Consider the following 24,090-nt stretch of genomic DNA (forward strand, 5'->3'; position numbering starts at 1 on the left):
GTCAACGGTGCAGCAGCCTTGGCTCCAGCATGGTTACTGTCATTATCATTTTATGATTAAAATTATTTAGTATAGGAATGACTTATTGTAAATATAACGAAACTAAGGTCAGATCGTTTTTAAACCTCTACTGCTACTTTTATCAATGTCATTTGAGTTGTGGTAATTGTCCTACTATAATTAGAATAAGCATGCTTTTTGGATGTTCTCCCTCTTGGTGTTGATGTCGTTATTGTTTGTCTTTTAAATGTAATGCTCTAATGATTATTTCATATGCCTCATGTTTGTTACAGGCCCATTAGATGTGGGCAGTGGGGATTTGGGGCGTTCCAACACAGATTACAGATTTAAAGATGAAGATGGATTTGACATTGATGACTCAGATTATGATGTGTTTATCGAAGAGGTAGGTCTTACATGTTAATAGTTCAAATCCACTTCGTTTTTTTACTATTTATTTTTTCAAATCCAAAAGTCCCAAGTCTCAAGAATACAAACTATGAAAATACTAAATGCTTGGAAACATGTCTGATATCTGCCTTGTTAACCTGTTTATGCCCTAGTTGAAGCCATTCCCAGGTATAGGTGAGAACAACGAGAAGTCTCAACTCCGTTCACATCCTGGGCCGCCATCTGGTCGAAATGTTGTTTACCGTATGAACAGTGAAGTCCCTCCAAATGTCATTGATCAACCAGTTACCATGACCGCCTCTTCCATATTCTCAGAATTCACAGATCTGGTTTTAATAGTCACCTCAGAGCCCAGTAGTACTGCTGACACCCTAACTACTGCTCCACCCACCACTACCAGGTAAGATGTTTCCATATAAAGTGCATTACTTGTTCAATTGGTCTGTTGTATTTTGTCATTGGTGACAGTTGAAGTAGATGAGGCCTGTAGTTTAAACTTTAATTGAATTTATAGATTTTGTTTCAATGTTTCTAACATATTTGGCAGAGGTATGACAATGCACCTTATACAAGGACGTTTTTTAAACATGTACAGGTCCTTCTCAAAATATTAGCATATTGTGATAAAGTTCATTATTTTCCATAATGTAATGATGAAAATTTAACATTCATATATTTTAGATTCATTGCACACTAACTGAAATATTTCAGGTCTTTTATTGTCTTAATACGGATGATTTTGGCATACAGCTCATGAAAACCCAAAATTCCTATCTCACAAAATTAGCATATTTCATCCGACCAATAAAAGAAAAGTGTTTTTAATACAAAAAACGTCAACCTTCAAATAATCATGTACAGTTATGCACTCAATACTTAGTCGGGAATCATTTTGCAGAAATGACTGCTTCAATGCGGCGTGGCATGGAGGCAATCAGCCTGTGGCACTGCTGAGGTCTTATGGAGGCCCAGGATGCTTCGATAGCGGCCTTTAGCTCATCCAGAGTGTTGGGTCTTGAGTCTCTCAACGTTCTCTTCACAATATCCCACAGATTCTCTATGGGGTTCAGGTCAGGAGAGTTGGCAGGCCAATTGAGCACAGTGATACCATGGTCAGTAAACCATTTACCAGTGGTTTTGGCACTGTGAGCAGGTGCCAGGTCGTGTTGAAAAATGAAATCTTCATCTCCATAAAGCTTTTCAGCAGATGGAAGCATGAAGTGCTCCAAAATCTCCTGATAGCTAGCTGCATTGACCCTGCCCTTGATAAAACACAGTGGACCAACACTAGCAGCTGACACGGCACCCCAGACCATCAATGACTGTGGGTACTTGACACTGGACTTCTGGCATTTTGGCATTTCCTTCTCCCCAGTCTTCCTCCAGACTCTGGCACCTTGATTTTCGAATGACATGCAGAATTTGCTTTCATCCGAAAAATGTACTTTGGACCACTGAGCAACAGTCCAGTGCTGCTTCTCTGTAGCCCGGGTCTGAGGAATGCGGCACCTGTAGCCCATTTCCTGCACACGCCTGTGCACGGTGGCTCTGGATGTTTCTACTCCAGACTCAGTCCACTGCTTCCGCAGGTCCCCCAAGGTCTGGAATCGGCCCTTCTCCACAATCTTCCTCAGGGTCCGGTCACCTCTTCTCGTTGTGCAGCGTGTTCTGCCACACTGTTTCCTTCCCACAGACTTCCCACTGAGGTGCCTTGATACAGCACTCTGGGAACAGCCTATTCGTTCAGAAATTTCTTTCTGTGTCTTACCCTCTTGCTTGAGGGTGTCAATAGTGGCCTTCTGGACAGCAGTCAGGTAGGCAGTCTTACCCATGATTGGGGTTTTGAGTGATGAACCAGGCTGGGAGTTTTAAAGGCCTCAGGAATCTTTTGCAGGTGTTTAGAGTTAACTCGTTGATTCAGATGATTAGGTTCATAGCTCGTTTAGAGACCCTTTTAATGATATGCTAATTTTGTGAGATAGGAATTTTGGGTTTTCATGAGCTATATGCCAAAATCATCCGTATTAAGACGATAAAAGACCTGAAATATTTCAGTTAGTGTGCAATTAATCTAAAATATATGAATGTTAAATTTTCATCATGACATTATGGAAAATAATGAACTTTATCACAATATGCTAATATTTTGAGAAGGACCTGTACATTTAAGTGTACACAGTTCCTGTTTTTTTCACACTTTTTGAATGCGTCCTGAAAAGCTGTGAATTTTTCCACTGAAGGACTAATGAAGCATTCTATTCTTTTCTATTTTATTCTATTGATTGACACTTATTTTTGTTTTCCATGCTGCTTTTTTTTATTGCTTTTCATCTTAGTTTTGCTACCTTTTTTCTAGATATTAATCTGCTTAATTATTTGTTTAAATGGAGACTGTAAAAGTCAAATTTTTGTTATAAACCAACTTTTGTCAGAAGACCAAAGTAACCATACTTTTTAATCTTTCTCATGGTTGAATTTATATCAGCCCACCTTTGCCCACCACCACTTCCATTCCTACCATCTCGTCCTGGCAAGGTGGGATCCCACGTGTGTACGACCTGACTTGTGGTGATACTGTGTGTCCGCCTGACAGTTTCTGCCTCACTGATTATGAGAGTGGAGGTTCACGCTGCCACTGTAACCTTGGACGTAGAGGAGACACTTGCTCTGAGAGTAAGAAACTGAATGGTGAAATACCTCCTTTGCTCTAGTTTTACTTTCTACATGAGAAGAAACATCTGCTTGACTATCAGTTTGTAAGAACTGTTGAAACCAGATATTTATATACAAAGTGTAAGACGACAAAACATTTGTTCTCACTATCTGACAACAAACCAGACTAAACGTTCTGTTTTAGGTCAGTTAGGATGAGCAAAATCATTTCTATTTGCTAACAACAGTGACAGCATCATGCTGTGGGGGTGTTTTGCAGCAGGAGTGACTGGTGCACTTCCAAAAATAGATGACATCATGATGAAAGAACATTATGTGAAAGCAACATTTCAAGACATCAGCCAGGAGGCACTTTTGTACAAAAGGATCTTTCAAATGGGCTATGAACATAATTGTGTCATCAAATTGGTTGCAAAGTGGCTTCAGGGCTGGTTACAAAGTGGGACGACTGTGGCTCAGTGGGAAGAGTAGTGGTGTTGTAATCTGAAAGTTCTTGGTTCAGTTCCAGCTTTCTCCTTAGGACAGTAGGAAGGAGTAAAGTAATTAAGTTGCCCAAGTTGCCTACTAATCTGTGTATTGGTGACTGTTTGTGAGTGCGATTGGGTGAATGTTGCTCAAGTATAAAGTGCTTTGAGTGGTCAGTATGACTAGAAGAGGGTTATATAAATTTGGTGATTTTCCATTTAAGGACAACAAAGTCAATAGTTTAGATTGACTTTGACATTTCAGAAAATATTAGAAATATTTTCTGTCTCATTATGCTGGTATTTAGCAAACAGAAATAATTGTGTTATTCCTAAAATACCTAAAAAGGTAATGGTTCGGTCTTCCTGTGCAGTGTATTAAAATATCTAATTTTAACTGTGTATGCCACAAAAAAACACAGAAGTCATCTTGTTTTTGTGCCGTCTCACACTATGGTTATAGTAATTTTGAGCTGTTTTGCTTGCATCTTCTATCCATTTTTACTAATCTTATCTTTCATTGTTCTTCAGCTGTAGCAGTGAACTTTCCCAGGTTATATGGCTACTCTCACATGACATTTGAACCCCTGAAAAATTCATACCAGACCTTTCAGATCACTTTAGAGTTTAAGGCAAGGCTTTTAGTTACTTTGACACCTTTTTGTCTCTCAGACAAGAAATGTGTTTCAAATGTGTTGTTTCTCTTGGACAGGCAGAATCTGAGGATGGCTTGTTGCTCTACTGTGGAGAGAATGAACATGGCCGCGGAGACTTTACCTCTTTAGCTTTGATTCGAGGCAAACTTCACTACAGGTGGGAAGTGACTCACACTTTTCATATGTCCAATATGAAATCTGTAAACTGATTGTGATGCTATTTTTTTGTTTGCTTGTTTGTAAAATTCACTTTGCCCCCTCACGTGCCATAGCATTATGCTTCCAAACAGTAATACATTTCTTAACATGCCATATATAATTTTTCTTAACAAAACAAACTAAATGGTTAAAACACAATTATTATCTAGTGGTGCAATAACTAGCTCTCACGAAAGGTAATCAATACTACAGCGCAATATCCGTTTTTTTGACACATAATAGGAAAAATGTTTATATGATAGTACTGTTCATGTATTCATCAGTTGTTTGGATATCATGATGAAAAATGATGAGGCCAAATGCACATGCTCGAACATAACCATGGACCTAAATTAAATCTTTCTGACCATTAATGCGTAAAGGGAAATATAATGTGTATAATGTATCCTCACACATATTGTTTTTTGTCTTTTCAGGTTCAACTGTGGCACTGGAGCTGCACAGATAATCAGCGAGAGTCCTATTGTTCTTGGTCAGTGGCACGTTGTTACTATATTCAGAGATGGCATGAGTGGATGGCTCCGTATGGACAATGACAACCCCATATCTGGGCGCTCACAGGTAACCAAAGGCCATATTCGTTACACAATGGAAACATTTTTACTGTGTCTTGCAAAGGTAAATCAACCACTTGACTTTTTCTCAACTTGCCACCACATACTTCAATGTACTTTATTGGGATTTTATACGAGAGACTAACAAAAAAATGTATAATGTGAAGTAAAGTAAAATGAGACTTAGTTTTCTAATTTCTGGAAAATAAAAATGTGTATTAAAACAAATTGGAAATTTAGGTGTGTATTTGTATTCTCACGATATTTTGCTGCAGTTACAGCTGCAGGTCATTTACGGTATTCCTCTACCTGCTTTGTACATCTAGAGACTAAAACGTTTGCCCATTCTTCTTTGTAAAATGGTTTAGTCTATTCATCTATTCATTCATTTTCTATAGCTGCTTAATCCATGCAGGGTCGTAGGGTTGCTGGTGCTTATTATCAGTCTATGATCAATACAGAGACCCAATAAAACGGACAGCCATGCACATAAAAACAGAAACCAGGGCAATTTAGAGATACTCTTTAACCTACCCTTCATGTTTTTGAATGTGGGAAGAACAAAGAAACCTAGAGGAGAACATGCAAACTCCATACAGAAAGTCCCTCATCAGGGTTAAAACCATGGTAAAAACTTTTTATTTATATCTAGGTCTGGGATTTCACTAGACTAATCAAACACATAAATATGCTTTGATCTAATCTATTCCATTGTAACTCTGGCCATATATGTTGGGTCTTTGTCCTGCTGGAAGGTTGACCTCTGTCCCAGTCTTAAGTCTTTTGCATCCACCAGAGTCACCATGGGCCTTTTGGTTGCTTCTCTGATTAATGCTCTCCTTGCCCAGCCTGTCAGTTTCAGTGGACAGCCAAGTTTTTGTAGCTTTGCAGTTGTTCCATGCTCTTTCCATTTTCAGATGAGGGATTAAACATTGCTCCATGAGATATCACCAAGCCCTGCTTCAAACTTTTTCGCAACTTTCCCCGTGTAACAGTGTTCATTCTGCGTTGTGTCTTTTGTTGAAGTAAGCCGGACCGCAGCTGATGTGAAAACACCTTTATTGATTTTGCCGCCTGCGCCAATACGACAAATAGAAAGCAGTCAGACAGGCTCCTCAGTGTTCTCCACAGCGCCTTTTCCCACAAGCTCCACAAGAAAAGAGGCCGTCTAATCTCATGGGAGAGCGTTTACCCCGCTGCAATGGTATGGCCCGTTAGACTATCTGTTGAGCACTGAACTGAGACCCCACAAAGACAGTCTGTGAAATCAATGTGCTCAACAGTACCAACAATAATTCACCACCACTATTATAAAACACATTGAATACCAATAAAATTAACATTTCTACACCGGAAGTTACCCACAATATTTCCGCAGTGGAGCTTTCGTCTTTTCAAAATAAAAGTTACCGCTGCCTGTATAACTTCCTACAAACTAACTAACTGTTCTACAATCTGATGTAACAACATTACACTGCTACATTCACCCCCACTGTTTTACACCAGATTGTAGAACCTACGCTCACATAACCAAATTAACAAATAACAACAACAAATAAAAAACAAACAAAACAGCAAAAACAAACTTGAACACAGATCCAGCCATGAGGAGACACATGAGCTGGGTATACCCTCCATATAAGACCATAATTGGTCGGTCAGCAAAAAAAACTATTCGATGAAGAATTAGGTAAGATGAGGAGTAGCTAAGTCCTCACCACACCATAGAAGACATGCCACTTACATATCTATCATAGAGTACACCCAAAATCACACAATTGGGTCCGATTCAACGGACAATCTAAATGGGATCACGCCCAAAATCCAACACCCTCATGAAAAGGAAAAAAAAAAAAAAAAAAAAAAAAATCCTGACACAAATGAGAAAAATAAATAAATACATATAAGTACCAAAATAATGAATCAGTGGTTCTTGAGAGAACTATGACAAGATCTTAACTCTTTGCATGGCCATCGTCTGAATCAACCTGTTAACAGGCTTGATAAATCTACCCAATCTCGTCCTAATTCCTTCCTCTGGAACAGCTGAAGGGACCTCTGCAAGTACAGTCGTCACAACTGACTCGGCCCCAGAAACATGTGAGCCCCTAGCCACCTCAGTTGGATCTGTGATTTCGCTCTGACAAACACTCCTATTTACAGATCCGGAAACCCAGTCACTATTCTGACACTCAGAATGTAAGTCCTCCGATCCCTGATGCTCCCCAACCAACCCATGGTCCTCACAGGCAAACATGATCCCTTCTTTCTGAACACTAGCACCATTGCCTCCAGTCAATTCAGATCCACCAGCCACCGTTCCCCTACTTGCAGTCACCACACTAGATTCTGGTAGCGTAGAAACCCAGTGGGCAGTTCGAGTGTCATCATCCCAGTCACCTGGAATCCCATTGTCCGACACCCCGCCATCTGAAACTATATTCCTAGAACAATGTTCAGAAACACCGTCATCCCACGACGGCAAAGGCAAAAAATTAACTGGCATGAGCAGATTCCTATGAACTGTCTTAGATCGTTCGGTCACAGGATGACGGATAACATAAGTGTTCAGTTCACTATTCTTATGCACCACAGTGTAGACCGTTTCCTCCCAACGATCGGCCAGTTTCCTTTTTCCCCGTTCTCCCTTGTTAGCCAACAGAACTCTGTCTCCCTTCTCCAAGGAATGTCCCCTAACTGTTCTATTATACATCTCCGCTTGTCTGGATTGCTGCCTTTCTACATGCTGCTGAGCCAAAGTCATTGCTTCCCTGAGATCCCTGCCCAATGACTGAACATATTTGTCCATGTCAACGATATCTCCATCCAAGAGAACGCTCTCAAACATCACATCGACAGGTAATCTTGGCGTTCGACCAAACATCAGATAGAACGGTGGAAAACCTGTAGTTTCATGTACCGTACAATTGTAGGCAAAAGTCAATGTGTTTAACATCTGAGGCCATTTCGCCTTCGCCCTAGGAGGTAAAGCACGAATCATGCTACCCAGGGTGCGATTTAGCCTCTCCGCCTGACCATTTCCTGAAGGATGGTAAGGTGTGGTGTGAGATTTACGAACACCGGCCATCTGAAGTAACTCAGCAATGAGAGAGCTCTCAAAATTAGCCCCTCTGTCAGAATGAATGCAAACTGGAAACCCATATATGGAAAAGAAATTATTCCACAGCACACGAGCCACGGATTTAGCAGATTGATTTGGGCAAGGCCAGGCACATGCAAGCCTGGTAAAATGGTCTGTCACCACCAAAACATCAACAGACTTGTTGTTAACATCCTCCGCTGACCAGAAGTCAATACACACTAATTCCAGTGGTGCTGACGTGACAACAGATACAAGCGGAGCTCTAGCCTCGGGTTCAGGTGCCTTACTCAAAACACATCTTTTACAGTGACTCACATATTCCCTGACATCGCGTTCCATCGTATCCCAGTAGAAGCGTTGCCTGGTAAGCCACAATGTGCGCTGCTGACCCTGATGGCCTGCATCATCGTGTACCCCCCTCAACACCTGGTCTCTCAAAGCCACTGGAACCACATACTGGAACACTTTCTTTTTACTCACTACATGTTTAGAAACACGGTACAACACGCCCAGCCGAGTCATAAGTTTACCCCACTGTCTCAGTGTACGGTTTGTCTCCCGAGATTCATATGTACGCTCACGTCGGGATGGACGACTGCCCCTGTTCACATAAAAAGAAACCCGACTGACCACTGAGTCCTGACATTGCTTATCGTACAACTCTTCATGAGTGAAAACAGGCAATGGGCACTGGCCTGTCGGCACCAGCTTCTCCAGCTGTTGTGTGTAACAGGTTGCCCTCATTTTTGCACCTTCATTCCAACAATGGTGAGAGTTGAATAATGCCGACACCTCATCATGAGAAACTCTCCCAGCATGGTCATTGAAGTCCACACTCCTTGAGACAGAGTCCTGCATTGGAGAAACAAATTTGTGCCGCCCCACCACAGAATCATCCCTTGAAAGACGAAACATGTTCTGAACGTCTTCCACCAACAAACCTCTTGCTTCCTGCAGCAAGGTGTCATAGGGAGTCCTTGTCAAACGATGCATTACTTTGTGATGAACAAATGGCTCCCTGCTCAACGCATCAGCGACAACATTCCGCGGACCCGGAATGTACTGAATATCAAAATCAAAGGGGGCCAACTTGGCTACCCACCTCTGCTCACAAGCATCTAGTCTTGGCTTTGTAAGAATGTACTTCAAAGGGTTATTGTCGGTCCAAACAGTAAATTTGTGTCCGCGCAGCCAATGACTAAACTTATCATGAATAGCCCATTTCATAGCGAGAAACTCAAGTCTATGAGCCGGGTATTTGGACTGAGCATGATTCAAAGATTTGCTAGCAAAAGCAATAGGTCTGGCAATGTTATGGCCTTCCTGTACTTGTGAAAGTACAGCCCCTAGCCTGGAGGACGATGCATCGACCGAGAGCAGGAAAGGCTTTGCAAAATCAGGGTGTGCGAGGAGAACCTGCTCCGTCAACGCAGCCTTCAAATCCCTAAATGCCTCGCTACACTCCCTGGTCCAATCAGCCGCGACCAGCTTATGTGAAGGGGCTGGTTTCTTTTTTTCCTTGCCCCTTCGCGGCTTGGCAGTCCCTGTGGTCAGTTGGAATAATGGCTTAGCTCTCATTGAACAATTCTCAATGTAGTTTTGGTAATATACCACCATGCCAAGAAACAAACGGATCTTTTTAGGGGAGGGAGTAATGCCATCCGGCTCCATGAGGTCCGCTTCTGACACACCCACTATCGCCTGTACTTTATCAGGGTCTGTTGCTATTCCATCCCTTGTAACAATGTAACCCAAGAACTTCAATGACTTTCTCAGAAACTGACACTTAGATGGAGACAACTTTAGATTATGTTCCCGTAACTTCAGAAACACCATTTCTAGCCTCTGCAGACTTTCCTCTTCAGACTTGCCAAAAACCAGCAGATCGTCCAAGTAACAGAGAAGGCTTAAAAAGTTCTGGTCACCAAAGATTGTGAGCATCATTCGCATAAAAGTAGCCGGACTGTTACACAGTCCTTGCGGCATGCGGTTATACTCATGCAATCCAAGAGGAGAGGAGAAAGCAGTATATTTCTTGTCATTTTCATGTAGTGGAACATTATAATACCCTGAAGTTAAGTCCATCGAGCTAAAAAATGCATTTCCTCCCAAAGCTGCGAGAATGTCAGCTTGATGTGGTAGGGGGTGCGTGTCTTTGACCGTACGAGCGTTCAACCACCTAAAGTCCATACACAATCTCAAGTCCCCATTTTTCTTCCAGCAAAGAACAAGAGGCGACGCATACTCACTGCTCGACTTTCTGATAATTTCACGTTCTTCCATGTCATCTAATGTCTCTCTCAACTTTTGATAATGACCAGGGGAGAGCCTACGATAAGGCAACCGAAAGGGGCGATCATCTGTCAGTCTAATGCGATGACAAAAGTCAGCAGCCTTGCCACAATCCAAGTGATGTCTCGAAAACACATCTTCATATTTTACGATTAAGTCAGTCAGTTTTCCTTTCCACTGTTCAGAAACTTCACAGTCGCCCACAGACAAATCTTGTAATCTCAAATCCACCAATTTGCCAGACTCATTCATTGTACGAACAGTGTGACCTGACTCAGCTGTTAGACTGTCATGCCAGCTGTCCACCCTCCCCACATTCTGTCGTACCTGTTGGTCCAAGGGGCCATCAAAGTCCTCCAGAGCAATGCATGGATACACATCTGCCACTTTAGTGTTCCTTTTCAACAGGATGGGAGACATAGTGGGATTGATCATCTTCACGGGAAGCCACCCACCCCCCCAAAGTGGAGTGACCACTCTGCCAACCATTACTCTACGGTTCACGCAGCGTGAAGTGCTCGGTTCAACAATAACAGCACTCCCCACCGAGAGCTCAGTCTTGGGTGGAAGACGACCCCATACCACATGCTCACTCATAGGTTCAAGGGTCACAGCCTGCCTTAATTTAACAGTCCCGACCTTTTCTGGGATTTCCTCCCCTCTCCACCTCTCAAGATTGGCCAAAAACCTGACAAACTGACTATTATCATCAGGACACGTGGAATCCGGTTTGCTCAATATCCGCCAATATGCGTCATCAGACTTAAATCGTTTGATAAGTGGTTTCATCACATTTGTGCCAACAATGAGCTCATCGACCTGACCCTCAACCACTAGCACTGGTACCACATAATCAAAACCGAAAAGTTTCAGTTTCATCTCACAGATGCCCACCGGAGTAGTCTGTTTGCCACCACATCCAACAAGGACAATGTCAGTGGGGGAATTACATCCCCCATCACAACTCCTGCCTTACGTAACTGAGGGATCATGTCTGCACGTACGGATGTAGCCATAGACCCGCTATCCAGCATGCCCCGCAGTTCAAGCTTGTCGCCAGCCAGCACTGTCGTGAAAAACAATCCATCACTGATGGGAGCTTTTGTCACATTTTGGAAAATAAGAGTTTTGTCTTTAGGTACTGTGTCACAAGCCAGCATATACACAGTTTGAATGTCATCATCACAGTTGGGGGAAACACCACCAAGGCCCACACCATCCCCCTCTAAATGAGGGCCCTCTAGTTTCCCTGAGGCAAATCAGTTTGCCCCTGACCAGTCACATGCATTTGAGGTTTTTCAATCTGATCACAGTGAACACTGATGTGCTCTGGAGAGAAACATCGGAAACATAGTCCTTGCATCCTACAGTGCGACTTAGAGTCATGTTGCCAAGCACCACAAACTTGGCATTTCCTTGAGCGCTTAGGGATCCGCTTGTTGGATTCCTTGTTAAAGGCCTGGGTGTTGCTAATCAGAGCTGTCTCCAGCAGACTCAAAACTTTGTCCATTGTGGTGTCCGCCCTAGCTGTCTGTGAACCCTCTGTCTCTGGAACACTTCTGGAACTGGACAACACAGTTTGTTCATTGACAGTCACCTTCTCATCCCTTAGCATGGTGGCCACTACTTTCGGCTTACCACAGCCCCGACCAACCATATACTGTCTTAAGTACTCATCTAGATGGTCCTGTATTTCACTGGCCGTCCACTCACGCGAAGGCTTGCTCTTGAAAACCAGTGCTAACTCTCTGTCAGGACAATGACGAATAAACATAAGAACCAAGTATGAACTCAGGTCAGTCATTGGGTCACCATTACTAGCCAAGCGGTGTTCAGCAATCTCCGCAGCTTTGTTAAGTCGAATCCAGTAATCAAGAGGGCCCTCGTTTGAGTATGGTGTGACAGCATAAAAGTCAGCTAGAGGCAGCTCTGAGTGAATAGTGTCACCAAAATGTTGCCTGAGAATGCCAAAGATAACAGAAACAGACACATCTGCATTATTGACATTACTACGCATCCACACTCTAGTAACATCCCTTGCCCTCCCCATCAGTCTGGTCATAACTACTTCAACCTGTTCCGTGTTTGTGCAAGTTTTCTTCTTAAGATAGGTTCGCATAAGATCCTCCCACTCAAAAACAGAACAATTGTCAGATTCATCACCCCTAAAATAAGGTGGAACATCAACATTAGACCTTAACACAAGATTAAGTTTTGATGCATCAATAACAGTAGTGCCACCTTGAAATGACTGAGACGTGTCATTACGATGATCTGAAGGTGAGACAGATGAAGGCTCTGACCTAGTTTTCTGCATCAAAGATGTCTTAATGGACTCACCTATTTCTGACCCAATGGACCTGATTAGATCAGCCAACTGGGAAGAGGCTACTTCTCCATCAGTCGTAAGTACATTAGAGGATGAGGGAACCACTGGACTCATGCCCAGAGAGAACCTCCGAGGTTGACTAACTAAACCATTAGGCCTCTTCGATCTTGTCCCCTTAATCCCAGCAAGATTTGAACCAAAACCCCCCAGACTAACTGGAGTAGACTGCATGCCAGGCGCTAGCCGCAAGACCCCTCTCCCCCTACCCATGGATACATCCCCATGACTATGTAACGACTCCACTTCTGCATTCCGGTCCGCCATGAGAAGTCCTCAACGTGCCTCTTCGTGTGGAAAAAAAAAAAACACAACAATAGGAGGTGCACAGCGTAAAAATAAAACAAAACATAAAACAATAAACCCCAACCCAACACTGTCCAAAGCAGTCCACGATAACGGCGTGTCCACTGGGTAGATATGAACAGAAGACTTCGTCGTCTGCAGCACCGGTGGTCGGCTCCTGCTAACCAGTCGAAGGGTCACGGCACCAGTTTTGTAACAGTGTTCATTCTGCGTTGTGTCTTTTGTTGAAGTAAGCCGGACCGCAGCTGATGTGAAAACACCTTTATTGATTTTGCCGCCTGCGCCAATACGACAAATAGAAAGCAGTCAGACAGGCTCCTCAGTGTTCTCCACAGCGCCTTTTCCCACAAGCTCCACAAGAAAAGAGGCCGTCTAATCTCATGGGAGAGCGTTTACCCCGCTGCAATGGTATGGCCCGTTAGACTATCTGTTGAGCACTGAACTGAGACCCCACAAAGACAGTCTGTGAAATCAATGTGCTCAACAGTACCAACAATAATTCACCACCACTATTATAAAACACATTGAATACCAATAAAATTAACATTTCTACACCGGAAGTTACCCACAATATTTCCGCAGTGGAGCTTTCGTCTTTTCAAAATAAAAGTTACCGCTGCCTGTATAACTTCCTACAAACTAACTAACTGTTCTACAATCTGATGTAACAACATTACACTGCTACACCCGCAATCTGTCTGCTGTGTTCTTTGGGTTTCATGATGCTATTTGTTCACCAATGTTCTCTAACATACCGCTGAGTCCTTCACAGGACAACTGCATTTACAGGGATTAAAATGCACACAGTTGGAACCTATAAATAATTTGGTCACTTTTGAAAGCAATTTATTGCACTCATTTTTATTTATGACTGTCAGATTAAGCACATATAGCTTTTAAAAAAATATTTTTAAAAAGCGTGCTTTGTTTTCCTTGCACTTCATAACAAACATATTTTGTGTTTGTCGTTCACCTAAAATCCCAATAAAATTCTCTGAAGAAGCAAAATGATATAAACGGGTATAAATGATATAAAAGGGTATAAACACTTTTGTGAGGCAATGTAAATCATGTATTACTGGCAGTAACACACTAATGAAGCTTATTTTTGCTGTCAGATGTAAAAGCAACATATTAGTCATTTTTTGCTAAAAATATTGGATTCTTAGAAATTAGTTTACCTTCAAAATGACTTTGTCTTTACTGTCACTGAAGACGAGGCACATTTTGTTTTCTGCAATCTTGTTGTTTCAGGGTCAATACACTAAGATTACTTTTCGCTCGCCATTGTATGTGGGTGGATCTCCTAGTGCATACTGGCTGGTCAGGGCGACAGGCACAAATCGTGGCTTTGTAGGTTGCATTCAGCGTCTGACCATCAACAACAAGGCTACAGACATCAGGCCATGGCCTCTAGGAAAAGCTCTCAGCGGGGCTGATATAGGTGAGGGATGCACGGCTTTCATATGTTCTTTTTTATTGGTTTCTTCATATACAATATGGTTCAGATACTTTTTTTTTTAATAGTTGAGCAGATATAGGAGAATAAGAAACTTCATAAAGAAAAATATTAAAATAAGGCACCATTTAAAAATAAATGGCAGCAACCATCAATAAAAAGCCTAGTATTATATATATTAGTATTATATATTTATTAGAGCAAAAAAGGAAAATAACTTTTTTTTTTTTATAAATCTGGGGTATTTTTGCATGAAGATGGAAAAATAACTGTCACATGCAAAACTTATTGTTTTGCAGCTGCCAGCACATTTTTCTAGTTAAATGTATAAATGAACATATTGAATCTGTTCTTATTTACAAGGTGAGTGCAGCGACAGTATGTGTGATGTGGTTAGCTGTGCCAACGATGGAGCCTGCTTCGCAAACCGTGCTGATGGCTACATTTGCCTCTGTCCACTTGGCTTCAAAGGAGCTCTTTGTGAAAAGAGTGAGTTAACAGCATTACCCTTTCCATAAAGAACACGCGGGTATTATTTACGCTGTGAGTTTTTAACGACCTTCATTGTTAAAAAAAAAAGCTGCTGTCATGTTGAGTTTTTGTGGTAATTACTCGACATTTTAGGGGCAAATTGAAGAAAATTGGCTGAGATGAGGATTGTTACTTCTAACATGATTGTAAAGGCATTGATTACATGTTAGCGCAACTTTCTGACAATTCAGCTTTGCACTTTCTTCTGTCCAGCAAGTTTCTCCCATCTGATTTCCTTCTTCCACTCAGTACAAACCTTCCTCTTTGTTCTTAGCTGTCATTTTCTCATGTCCTTCATTCAATCCCTCAGGTTTCTCTCTGTCCTCACCCCTCTTCAATGAAACTATGTTTTCATACGCTGTCATCCAGTGGCCTCAATCCTCCCAGAGTTACCTCTCCTTCATGGAGTTTGAAGTGACATTCTGGCCATCAGCGCCCAGTGGTGTGCTGCTGTACAGTGATGATGCAGGCAGCAAAGATTTCCTTGCCATAAACCTGGTGGACAAATACGTAGAGTTTAGGTTTGACTGTGGCTCTGGAGAAGCTGTCATAAGGTAACATAAAGATCACCTCTTATCTTCACCTCTGTCACCTTCTGCTACTGATTTCTAGCTATACTAAGTGTGTGATGATCTGTGGTGCAGGAGTGAAGAGCAGATCAGTCTGGACTCCTGGCATGAGTTAAGAGTATCTCGCACTGCTAAAAGTGGGATTCTGCATGTGGACAACCAAAGACCAATCGGGGGAATTGCTGAGGTACTTCTTAAACACATCATGGAAGTGGAAAAATGTTTCCTCCTCTTTGTTGTTTAATTGAATTTATTTGATTTCAAAGGCAAAAGCTCACAGCTAAAAGTTTCATAAAAGAGAGTTCTTTTTAAAACCACATGCAAACTATTTGCATATAATATTCCTTTGTCTTCTGTCATCTTCTCGGCGTTCATATGGTGCAATTTGCAAACTGAGTGAAAATTGATCTATTTGGTAATATATATTTTAAATCCACTTCATGAGCAAAAGCCTACTCATGTATTTACATAAGCCTATTATTTGTAAAGAATAAATTAATAAGCATATTTTACTCTTATTATTTACAAAAAAATATTTTACGTTTCCTTTTCAGGGAGCTTTCACTCAGATCAACTGCAGCTCACCTCTCTATATTGGTGGAGTGCCAGAATATGAAAAAACCAAAAGGACAGCAGGTGTAATGAAGCCTTTTACTGGAATTATTCAAAAGGTGTGTAATCGTGTACAGTAGATAATGTGAACAGTAAAAGATGAAATGTGAGATTTTAGCATACGTTCTTATGGAGGCATTTGAGGGACTGCAGCCTATCGGCATTAACTCACCTAGATTTTCCCAGCATAGTTTTAATTATTCTAACTTTGGCAACAATACTTTTATACAGAACTGAAAATAGTGAAAATCGGGAGGCAGTATGGCTTTCAGTGATGAACTGCTAATTGAATTACAGAACATTAGGCAGCAGGAAACTTCAATGGAACTGCAGAAGGAACAGAAATCGTGGAGGAGGAGCTACACAGGACGTGACTACAATTCTGAAATAATGGCAAAGAAATCCTACAAGTGTGTAGAGAAGATCTGTCTTTAAGAGCAATATAGAGGAGGGGGTATCTACCAAAACAGACAAGATCCAAGTTGTAGTGCAAGTTGCATCAAAAACAGTTCAGCACATTACATCAGAGTAGAAGATGCCGGTACAGTCTACAAAGAACACCATAAACAATCTTCTGAAAAAGTTGCACGTAGTAATTATATACTAAGGTCACATGTTTACAGGATAAACAGTTAAGAGTGAAGAATATATAAATAGAAAATTGCAAGATAAAATAAAAGATTATGGTATAATAAATAATGTGTGAAAGAAGTTATGCAGTAAAATTCTAATTTTTGCAAAGTATGAGATGACGGAAGTAAACAACAGACAGTAAAGGAATCAGTGATGGCGTCCCTTTTTGCCTCTGACCAGCAACAGCTACTGTTAGAAGCAAGGTTCAGTCAGAATTTACAACTGTGCTATTCAAGGATTAGACAGAATATTATAAAACAAATATCTGTGATGTAATTGGGGGGTACCGTTTCTGGTCTCTTGAACTCCTTTGTGTATGTGCTTTCTTCTTCTTCAAACTTCTCAAGCTGATTCTCAATGACCGCACCATGCCAATCACAGTTGGTTCTGCTGGTGGTGTAAATATTGCAAACTCAGTACACCCATGTGTGGAAAGTCCCTGTGCCAATGGAGGGACATGCAGGCCAAAGTGGGATGACTATGAGTGTGACTGCCCTCTAGGGTATGATGGAAGGCACTGCCAGAAAGGTCAGTAGGAGGAAAGAAAAAAGGACAATGAGCTGCTTCATTTCCGCTGTTGTTGCTTGGATGTTTTTAGTAAGTAAACACAGTCATGAATTATTAAAAGAGTGCGAGATGAGGCACAGACTTGCTCAAACAGTGTCTAGGTCTTAAAATGTTAAAAGGAAAAGAACATTATAGTTTGTTGGCTTGAGAACAAGAGAACATCAGACTTTAAAGATTAATCAAATAACTAAGGAAATGACACATTCAAGGTGGTTTCACGATGCTTTCAACTACTATAAAAACATATCATACATAAAAACAAATACCATATAGATAATGTAAAATGTAGAAAAAGTCAGTATTCAGAAAGCAAGTTGCAATACTTTATGTGTTAAAACTTTTGTAGTTTCCTTTTCTGTGGCATTAACCCTTGAGGCACCTTTATACTGAACATACACCTTTTACCCTTATGTCCCAAAATGCTATGTAAAAGTGTAATAAAAATGTAATTTTAAATTTGTTTTTACTTTTAGAGCATCACATTTTTTCAACAACTTCAAACTTGACCATAGATATAAAGTTTTTATATTTTTGAATCTTTTCTATTTTTTAATGTCCTTTTTGTCTGATTTCTTAAAGGGGAAAACACTGAATATGTAATATTTAGCAAAAATACAACACCAAAGTGTAATAATTTGGATGTGGGTGTTACAGCCTCGACTAGTTCAAGAATTGATAACAATATTGATTTCGATGCATTATTACTTTTGGAGCAATGAGAGTTTAATGCAAGAACTTACTGAATATACACTTTTTTCCCTTATGTCCCAAAACAGTACCACTTATAAAAGTATAATACAAATTCTGTATTTACATTTTTTTTTCACTTTCACAGCATCAAATCTTTTCAACAACCTCATACTTATCCATACATGTGTTTTGCATGCAGGTGCTCCACATTTGGCACAGTGGTTCCACACAGGACCTTCCAGAATCCGGAGACAGTGTGTCTCCACTTTCTAGAAGGTCCTGGCTGTGGTACCTTCACAAACCTACAGGTTAGTCTCCTGGAGAAATGTCTGCAAACTGCAGGCTGCAAACTATTCTCACAAAAGATGTACCTGCATAAACATGCGATGCCACACATCCAGTAGGAGAGAGGGGTCTCTCTTGATAAAGAAAACATAAACAAATCCAACTTGGCTTTTGATTCTTCAAATTACACACACAGAAACAGAGAAAATATTTTTGCCATGCATTTTGAAAGGTAAGAGAACCATATCCCATTGAAACTATGTGAAGAAGTGATGGTGCCTGTGGTAATTTAAGGGGGGTCATCACACCTAAAACCATTTCCCCTATATTTTGAATGTAGATGCTTAGAGTTTTTGGTGCTATAGGTATTATAAGGTATTATAAAATGGCAGGATTACAGTGCATCAAAAACTGAAGGTAAAGAGTGTACGCAAAATGCATAGCGTTTGATCTACATACCTTGCAATCGAAAGGACAATGACATTTAAAAAATAAGAAATAAAAAGCAAATCCTGGGCAAGTTTTATAGAACTGACCTTTAAACTGACTGATATATTGACAATCAATAAAAACCAATTAAGCAGAATGTGCACGTTTGGTCCCTCAAGGATTCTCGAGGGTTAATCATGTTTATATTAATAATTAAACAAATGATGTTGGACAACTCCTTTCCTCAAATTTGTCTGTGCCTTCTTTTTTTAATGCTTTCATCAGAGTGCGGGAATTACTGTTTGAACAGTAAGTTACCGTCTATACTTTCAAAAAGCAGACACGATCAATTTGTACATTTATTTTGAATATACTTACTGTTGCCTTTTCAAAATTTCCACCTACAGAGTAGCATTTAGTCATCTAGTAAAGCTAGTCATTTGATCCATGCAGATACTGCCACCTTGTGTTCATATGAAATTCTTCCATTTTCCCTTTTGCCCAGCTGTGACTGAAGCCATAGAAATACCACAGTTTATTGGCAGAAGTTACCTGACCTATGACAACAGAGATATTCTGAAGAGGTTGGTAATATATAATATGTAATATGACATAAGACCAAATAAGTATCATAACTGATTCTTTTTACTTTAAAACCCTAAACTGCTCAAAATGTTTTAATGATAAATTATGTTAATTTTCCTATTCTTCTTGTGTCTTAGAGTGTCTGGGTCCAGGACAAACCTTTTCATGCATTTTAAGAGCACAGCCAAGAATGGTTTGTTGCTCTGGCGAGGAGACAGTCCAATGAGACCCAACAGTGATTTTATTTCCATGGGGCTTCAGGATGGGGCTCTCATTTTCAGGTGTTTTTTCAATTGTTTTCTAAAATGTGATAATTTGAACTAAAAAGATAAAAAAAAAATAGGCTTCCAAGAAATTATATTACACCCACTTACTCAATGTGAAATACGACAGCCAAGATGGATTACATCATGTTTCCCCAACAACACCTTTTTGACCTGACTTGTGGAGTTAGGGACTGAACCAGCAACCTTCAGATTAAAGGATGAGCTCGTTGTGTCCTGAACTACAGCCTTGTCTATGGCCTACGGTGCCTTATAGAACTTTTCATATGCCTTGAACGTTTGCCACATGTTTTATTTTATTGGGATTTTATGTGACAGACCAACAGAAACAAGTTCATTCTTGTGAAGTGGAAGGAAAACTATGCTTTTAAAAAATTTTTACTGATAAAAATCAGAAGAGTGTGACGTGCATTTATATTTAGCCCCCTGCGTTTGATGAAATTACAGCTGGAAGACCTTTGTGAAGTGTCTCTACTAGCTGCAGAAACTAGAAACTCAAATATTTACTTATTCTTCTTTGCAAAATAGCTCAGCTCAGTCAGATTGAATTGAAAGCATCTGTGTGCAGCAGATACTGGAGCTGCACAATCACAGTTGCTATAACAATATTATGTTATTATTACTATGTCTGCAGTACTACAATTGCGAAGGACTGCTTCAAGTGACACCCACTCACGTTCTGCACATCACTAACATATTACATTTGATGGAGGGACTCTCACTGTTCTAGCTGCCCACACCTAATGTAAACGTTTGTAGATGAAATGTTAAACCTCAGTGACGGTCAAGACATTCTGATGATGGAGAAGAAAATAAAGAATCAGGATAATACGCAATTATTTAATCATTTTAATCAATATTCACCAATAATAATGCAGTTAAATGTTTGATCCAATATCGTACAACCATAACTTATACTGAGATTAGATTACACACCTGGAATCTATTTGCTAATTAAATGACTGCTGGAGTCAAAACTGGTTGCACTGGATTTTATATACTGTAGGGGTATCAGAGTTAAAAGGTCTAAAAATAAATGCTCATCAGATTGTTAAAAAAAACATTTTTTAGCAGCAATGTATTATGTTTCCAATTATGCACATTTGTTGGTCTATCATACCATAAACCCCATTGAAATATGCTGATTTTTAATTTTATAGTAGCAAAATGTGAAAGAATTCAAGGGGCACTGATTAGTCAGAGCATGGGAAAAAGCAGATTATAACAGAAGAGAAAAGTTTGATCCCAAAGAGACAGAAGTGATACAAAGAAAAGCAGCTAACAATTAGACTGATTTTTGGGGATAAAAACCGTCAAACAGGTGTGATTTCTGAAAATTACCTATTAACACACATCAGAATAATCTCAGAATAAACTTTAGTTCAGGTACTAAATTACTTGTATGCATTTCTGTTGTAGTTATAACTTGGGCAGTGGCGTGGCTAACATTGTTGTCAACGGGACATTTAGTGATGGAAGGTGGCACAGAGTGAAGGCTGTCAGGTAAGCCCTAAGATTATGTATTCATTAGGAAATTCATTGGATTTGTTGTGCACTGAGGTATCTTTGACTATGTTTAACCTTAACCTATTTTCACAAAGAAATAAGCTTTTGCCTAAATGTATGTTTGTCTCATTTTTAGAGACGGCCAATCAGGGAAGCTGACTGTTGATGATTATGGAGCAAAAACAGGCAGGTCACCTGGCAAGATGAGACAACTCAATATAAATGGACCCTTATATGTTGGTAGGTGGTTTATGTCCTGTCAACATTACTATGTTTTTGATTCCTGTTTCAGTAGTTTTCTCTTCTTTCACTTACTTTATCTTTGCATTCTTTAACCAAAGGTGGCATGAAAGAGATCGCCCTTCACACAAACAGACAGTACCTGGGAGGACTGGTGGGTTGCGTGTCCCATTTTACACTCTCCACTGACTATCACTTAGCTTTGGTGGAGGACGCAGCCGATGGCAAGAACATCAACACCTGCTCCAACTAAAGGATTTTTTACACAAGGGGGTCCATTTTCAACATATTTACCAACTGGATCTGTAACCCTGAATCTGACTGGCCAGAACCAAAGCAGTGAAAACTCAAGTGTTTCCTATTTTAATTTTTTTTATTTTTAAATGCATTAAAGGGTGTGTGTTGAAGCCACCCTAAAAAGAAGAACAGTGTTGTCACATTTATGTTTCTGTTATCTTTTTGACCTGCAAAGTAATAAATATATTGTAATTTGTAAAGAATTTCTGGTTTAAACAGGAAAAATTACTTCAGAGGCACAAGTGCTCTATCTGAAGACATGTTGTGTTCATGGGTAATTAAGTTTTTTAAAAATTAAATAAATGAGTAAATGAATAAAGGAAAAAAAAATACATTTTTATTGGACAATTCTAACATCTGTACTTTTTTTTAAACTATTAATCCTTCTTTGATTGCTGGACGAGTTAAGTAATGCAAGGGCACAAAATTCATCACGAACTTGAGTATCTAGCAGAGATAACCTTTCCAGAAAATTTTGGGTTTGGCCCTTCAGGAGATTTGTTGTCTTTGATGTGATATTGCTATTCTTGTTTGAAGTGTTTTGTCATTAGTTTGATACATCTTGTAATACGTATTTGATGACGTTAGTATTTTCACAGTGTTTAGCTTTATACAGTAAAGGGGTCAGCTGCCTATAACAGTTTTTTCCCTCACTCAGTTTACTTATCCTTCATTTGGATCTTTTAGGTTCGGTCACATGAAATTCTGATCTTGACACGTGAAAATGTGAGAGTATTGCTGTCACCTGACATAAACCACATTTAGTGTGTTCTAGCCTTTAAATTTCTTTGATTTATGTCCCATGTTTTTATATCAGTAAACAAATCTTTTTTGGCTGTTGCATCAGTATAAGATTCTGTTTTTTACCCTGTAAGTATATTTAGTTTTAAAATATAATTTAAGGCTCCTTTTACTCTAGATTGAGACCGCACCATGACATTAAAAATCAGCGAGAACATAGATGGTTCTGCAAGTTCAGGCATGCATCAAGAATGTATAATGGACTATGTATCTGACTATTTTTAGAATGCCCAAAACGTCTGTGGTGATATCATGGTGGCAGCATATGGATTCTGGGCACTGCATTGAGCAGCCTAAACGGGGCAGTGGAAGCTAGATGATGGGTCATCACAAAATTGGAAGACATGGCCATGTTGGCCACATGGCGAGGCTACAACCAAATGACGCTCATACCGAGCGAATCAATGTTTCCAAGTATTTTACATGCAACTGGTGGCACAGTTGTTTTGCACATTGCATCCGGTTACCAAAATAGGATTTGCCCAGTCAGCTAAACTGAACAATCCACAATCTCTTTCCCAATAAACACAGGTCTGTGATCAGGCCACTGTGGAGAAGTCCACACACCTCCAAATTGCAGATACGCAGGTTGCCTGAAGACACTTTTGAATTTTTCTGGTTGCAGTTCAAAGGCAAAGTGTACCAGTGACATGTTGTTAAAGAAAAAATAAGGAAGACGTTTAAGTAGGGATCATAGGGTTTAAAATAATTTTTTTTTCGAAATCATATGCAGGATTCCCTTGAGTTATATGGGCAATACTAAAGATTTTGCAAAGAATACACAGAATAAAACACATTTCATCAATTCTAATGTTTAGCTGATGAAAGCACTGATGATATTTACTCCTTCACAGCAATACTGAGACTGATGTTTGAGGTGCAGAAAACTTCCCATGTGTAAAGAGGCAATTTTGTAAACATTGCTCCATAACATCTTAGTGGTGACATGTGATTCCTGTGGTGGTAGTGCTGTCGTACGATGGCTGGGAAAGCAGAAGCAGCAAACCTCTTTGTTGGGTAGCAAGAGCGCAGTAGTGCCATGACTGGCTTCACAACGGAATTAGATTTTCATTATTTGGTGCAATTCAGCCACATTTGAATGGCCATTGTTCTTGTGGAGAATGTGGAGTGGTCTGTATACAGTGTAAAGGGGGCCTAAGACAATCAACTATTCTTAAACATGTTTCGTTAGCTATATAGTAGTTGCGTTAAATTATAATATTTATTCGATGTTCATTACCAATTTGTTTTACTTGCAGTTTGTCATGTTGCAAAATGAAGTTTGTGACACAGAATAATAAAATCAAGTGTTGACTCAAGATGAGTGATGTAAAATAGCAGTGCTCTAGGGCAGGAGTTAGATGTTACCCCAGTTCATGTATTAGATGTTACCCCAGTTCAGCACCTGAATCAATAATTCATTACTAGTTCTCTACAGAATTTGGTGACACGGTGAAGAAGTAATTAACATTTGGATTCAACTGGGTTGCAGCAGGGACACAACTAAACCATGCAGGACACCAGTCCTATGGATGGTA

General features: G+C 40.1%; 1 protein-coding gene across 3 annotated transcripts in view; it reads left to right on the plus strand.

The window, feature by feature from the left end:
• LOC124878642 (pikachurin) overlaps window positions 1-23,871 on the plus strand; it is a 43,725-nt gene extending 19,854 nt beyond the window's left edge. The window contains exons 8-25 of one of the 3 annotated variants that reach the window (XM_047382732.1): window positions 294-406; window positions 564-811; window positions 2,897-3,084; window positions 4,080-4,180; window positions 4,261-4,361; window positions 4,840-4,984; window positions 14,319-14,508; window positions 14,887-15,012; window positions 15,365-15,608; window positions 15,699-15,810; window positions 16,178-16,294; window positions 17,216-17,396; window positions 19,125-19,148; window positions 19,345-19,423; window positions 19,562-19,705; window positions 21,128-21,211; window positions 21,351-21,454; window positions 21,556-23,871. In XM_047382732.1, coding sequence (XP_047238688.1) covers window positions 294-406; window positions 564-811; window positions 2,897-3,084; window positions 4,080-4,180; window positions 4,261-4,361; window positions 4,840-4,984; window positions 14,319-14,508; window positions 14,887-15,012; window positions 15,365-15,608; window positions 15,699-15,810; window positions 16,178-16,294; window positions 17,216-17,396; window positions 19,125-19,148; window positions 19,345-19,423; window positions 19,562-19,705; window positions 21,128-21,211; window positions 21,351-21,454; window positions 21,556-21,707 — 2,453 coding nt within the window. In that variant the 3' untranslated portion in view covers window positions 21,708-23,871. Of the gene's footprint in view, window positions 1-293; window positions 407-563; window positions 812-2,896; window positions 3,085-4,079; window positions 4,181-4,260; window positions 4,362-4,839; window positions 4,985-14,318; window positions 14,509-14,886; window positions 15,013-15,364; window positions 15,609-15,698; window positions 15,811-16,177; window positions 16,295-16,532; window positions 17,397-19,124; window positions 19,149-19,344; window positions 19,424-19,561; window positions 19,706-21,127; window positions 21,212-21,350; window positions 21,455-21,555 lie in introns of those variants that run through there. The other 2 variants (XM_047382733.1, XM_047382734.1) reach the window with 2 other exon arrangements.
• The last annotated feature ends 219 nt before the right edge of the window (window positions 23,872-24,090 follow it).

Source organism: Girardinichthys multiradiatus, chromosome 12, assembly GCF_021462225.1.
Source record: "Girardinichthys multiradiatus isolate DD_20200921_A chromosome 12, DD_fGirMul_XY1, whole genome shotgun sequence".
Taxonomy (NCBI): Eukaryota; Metazoa; Chordata; class Actinopteri; order Cyprinodontiformes; family Goodeidae; genus Girardinichthys; species Girardinichthys multiradiatus.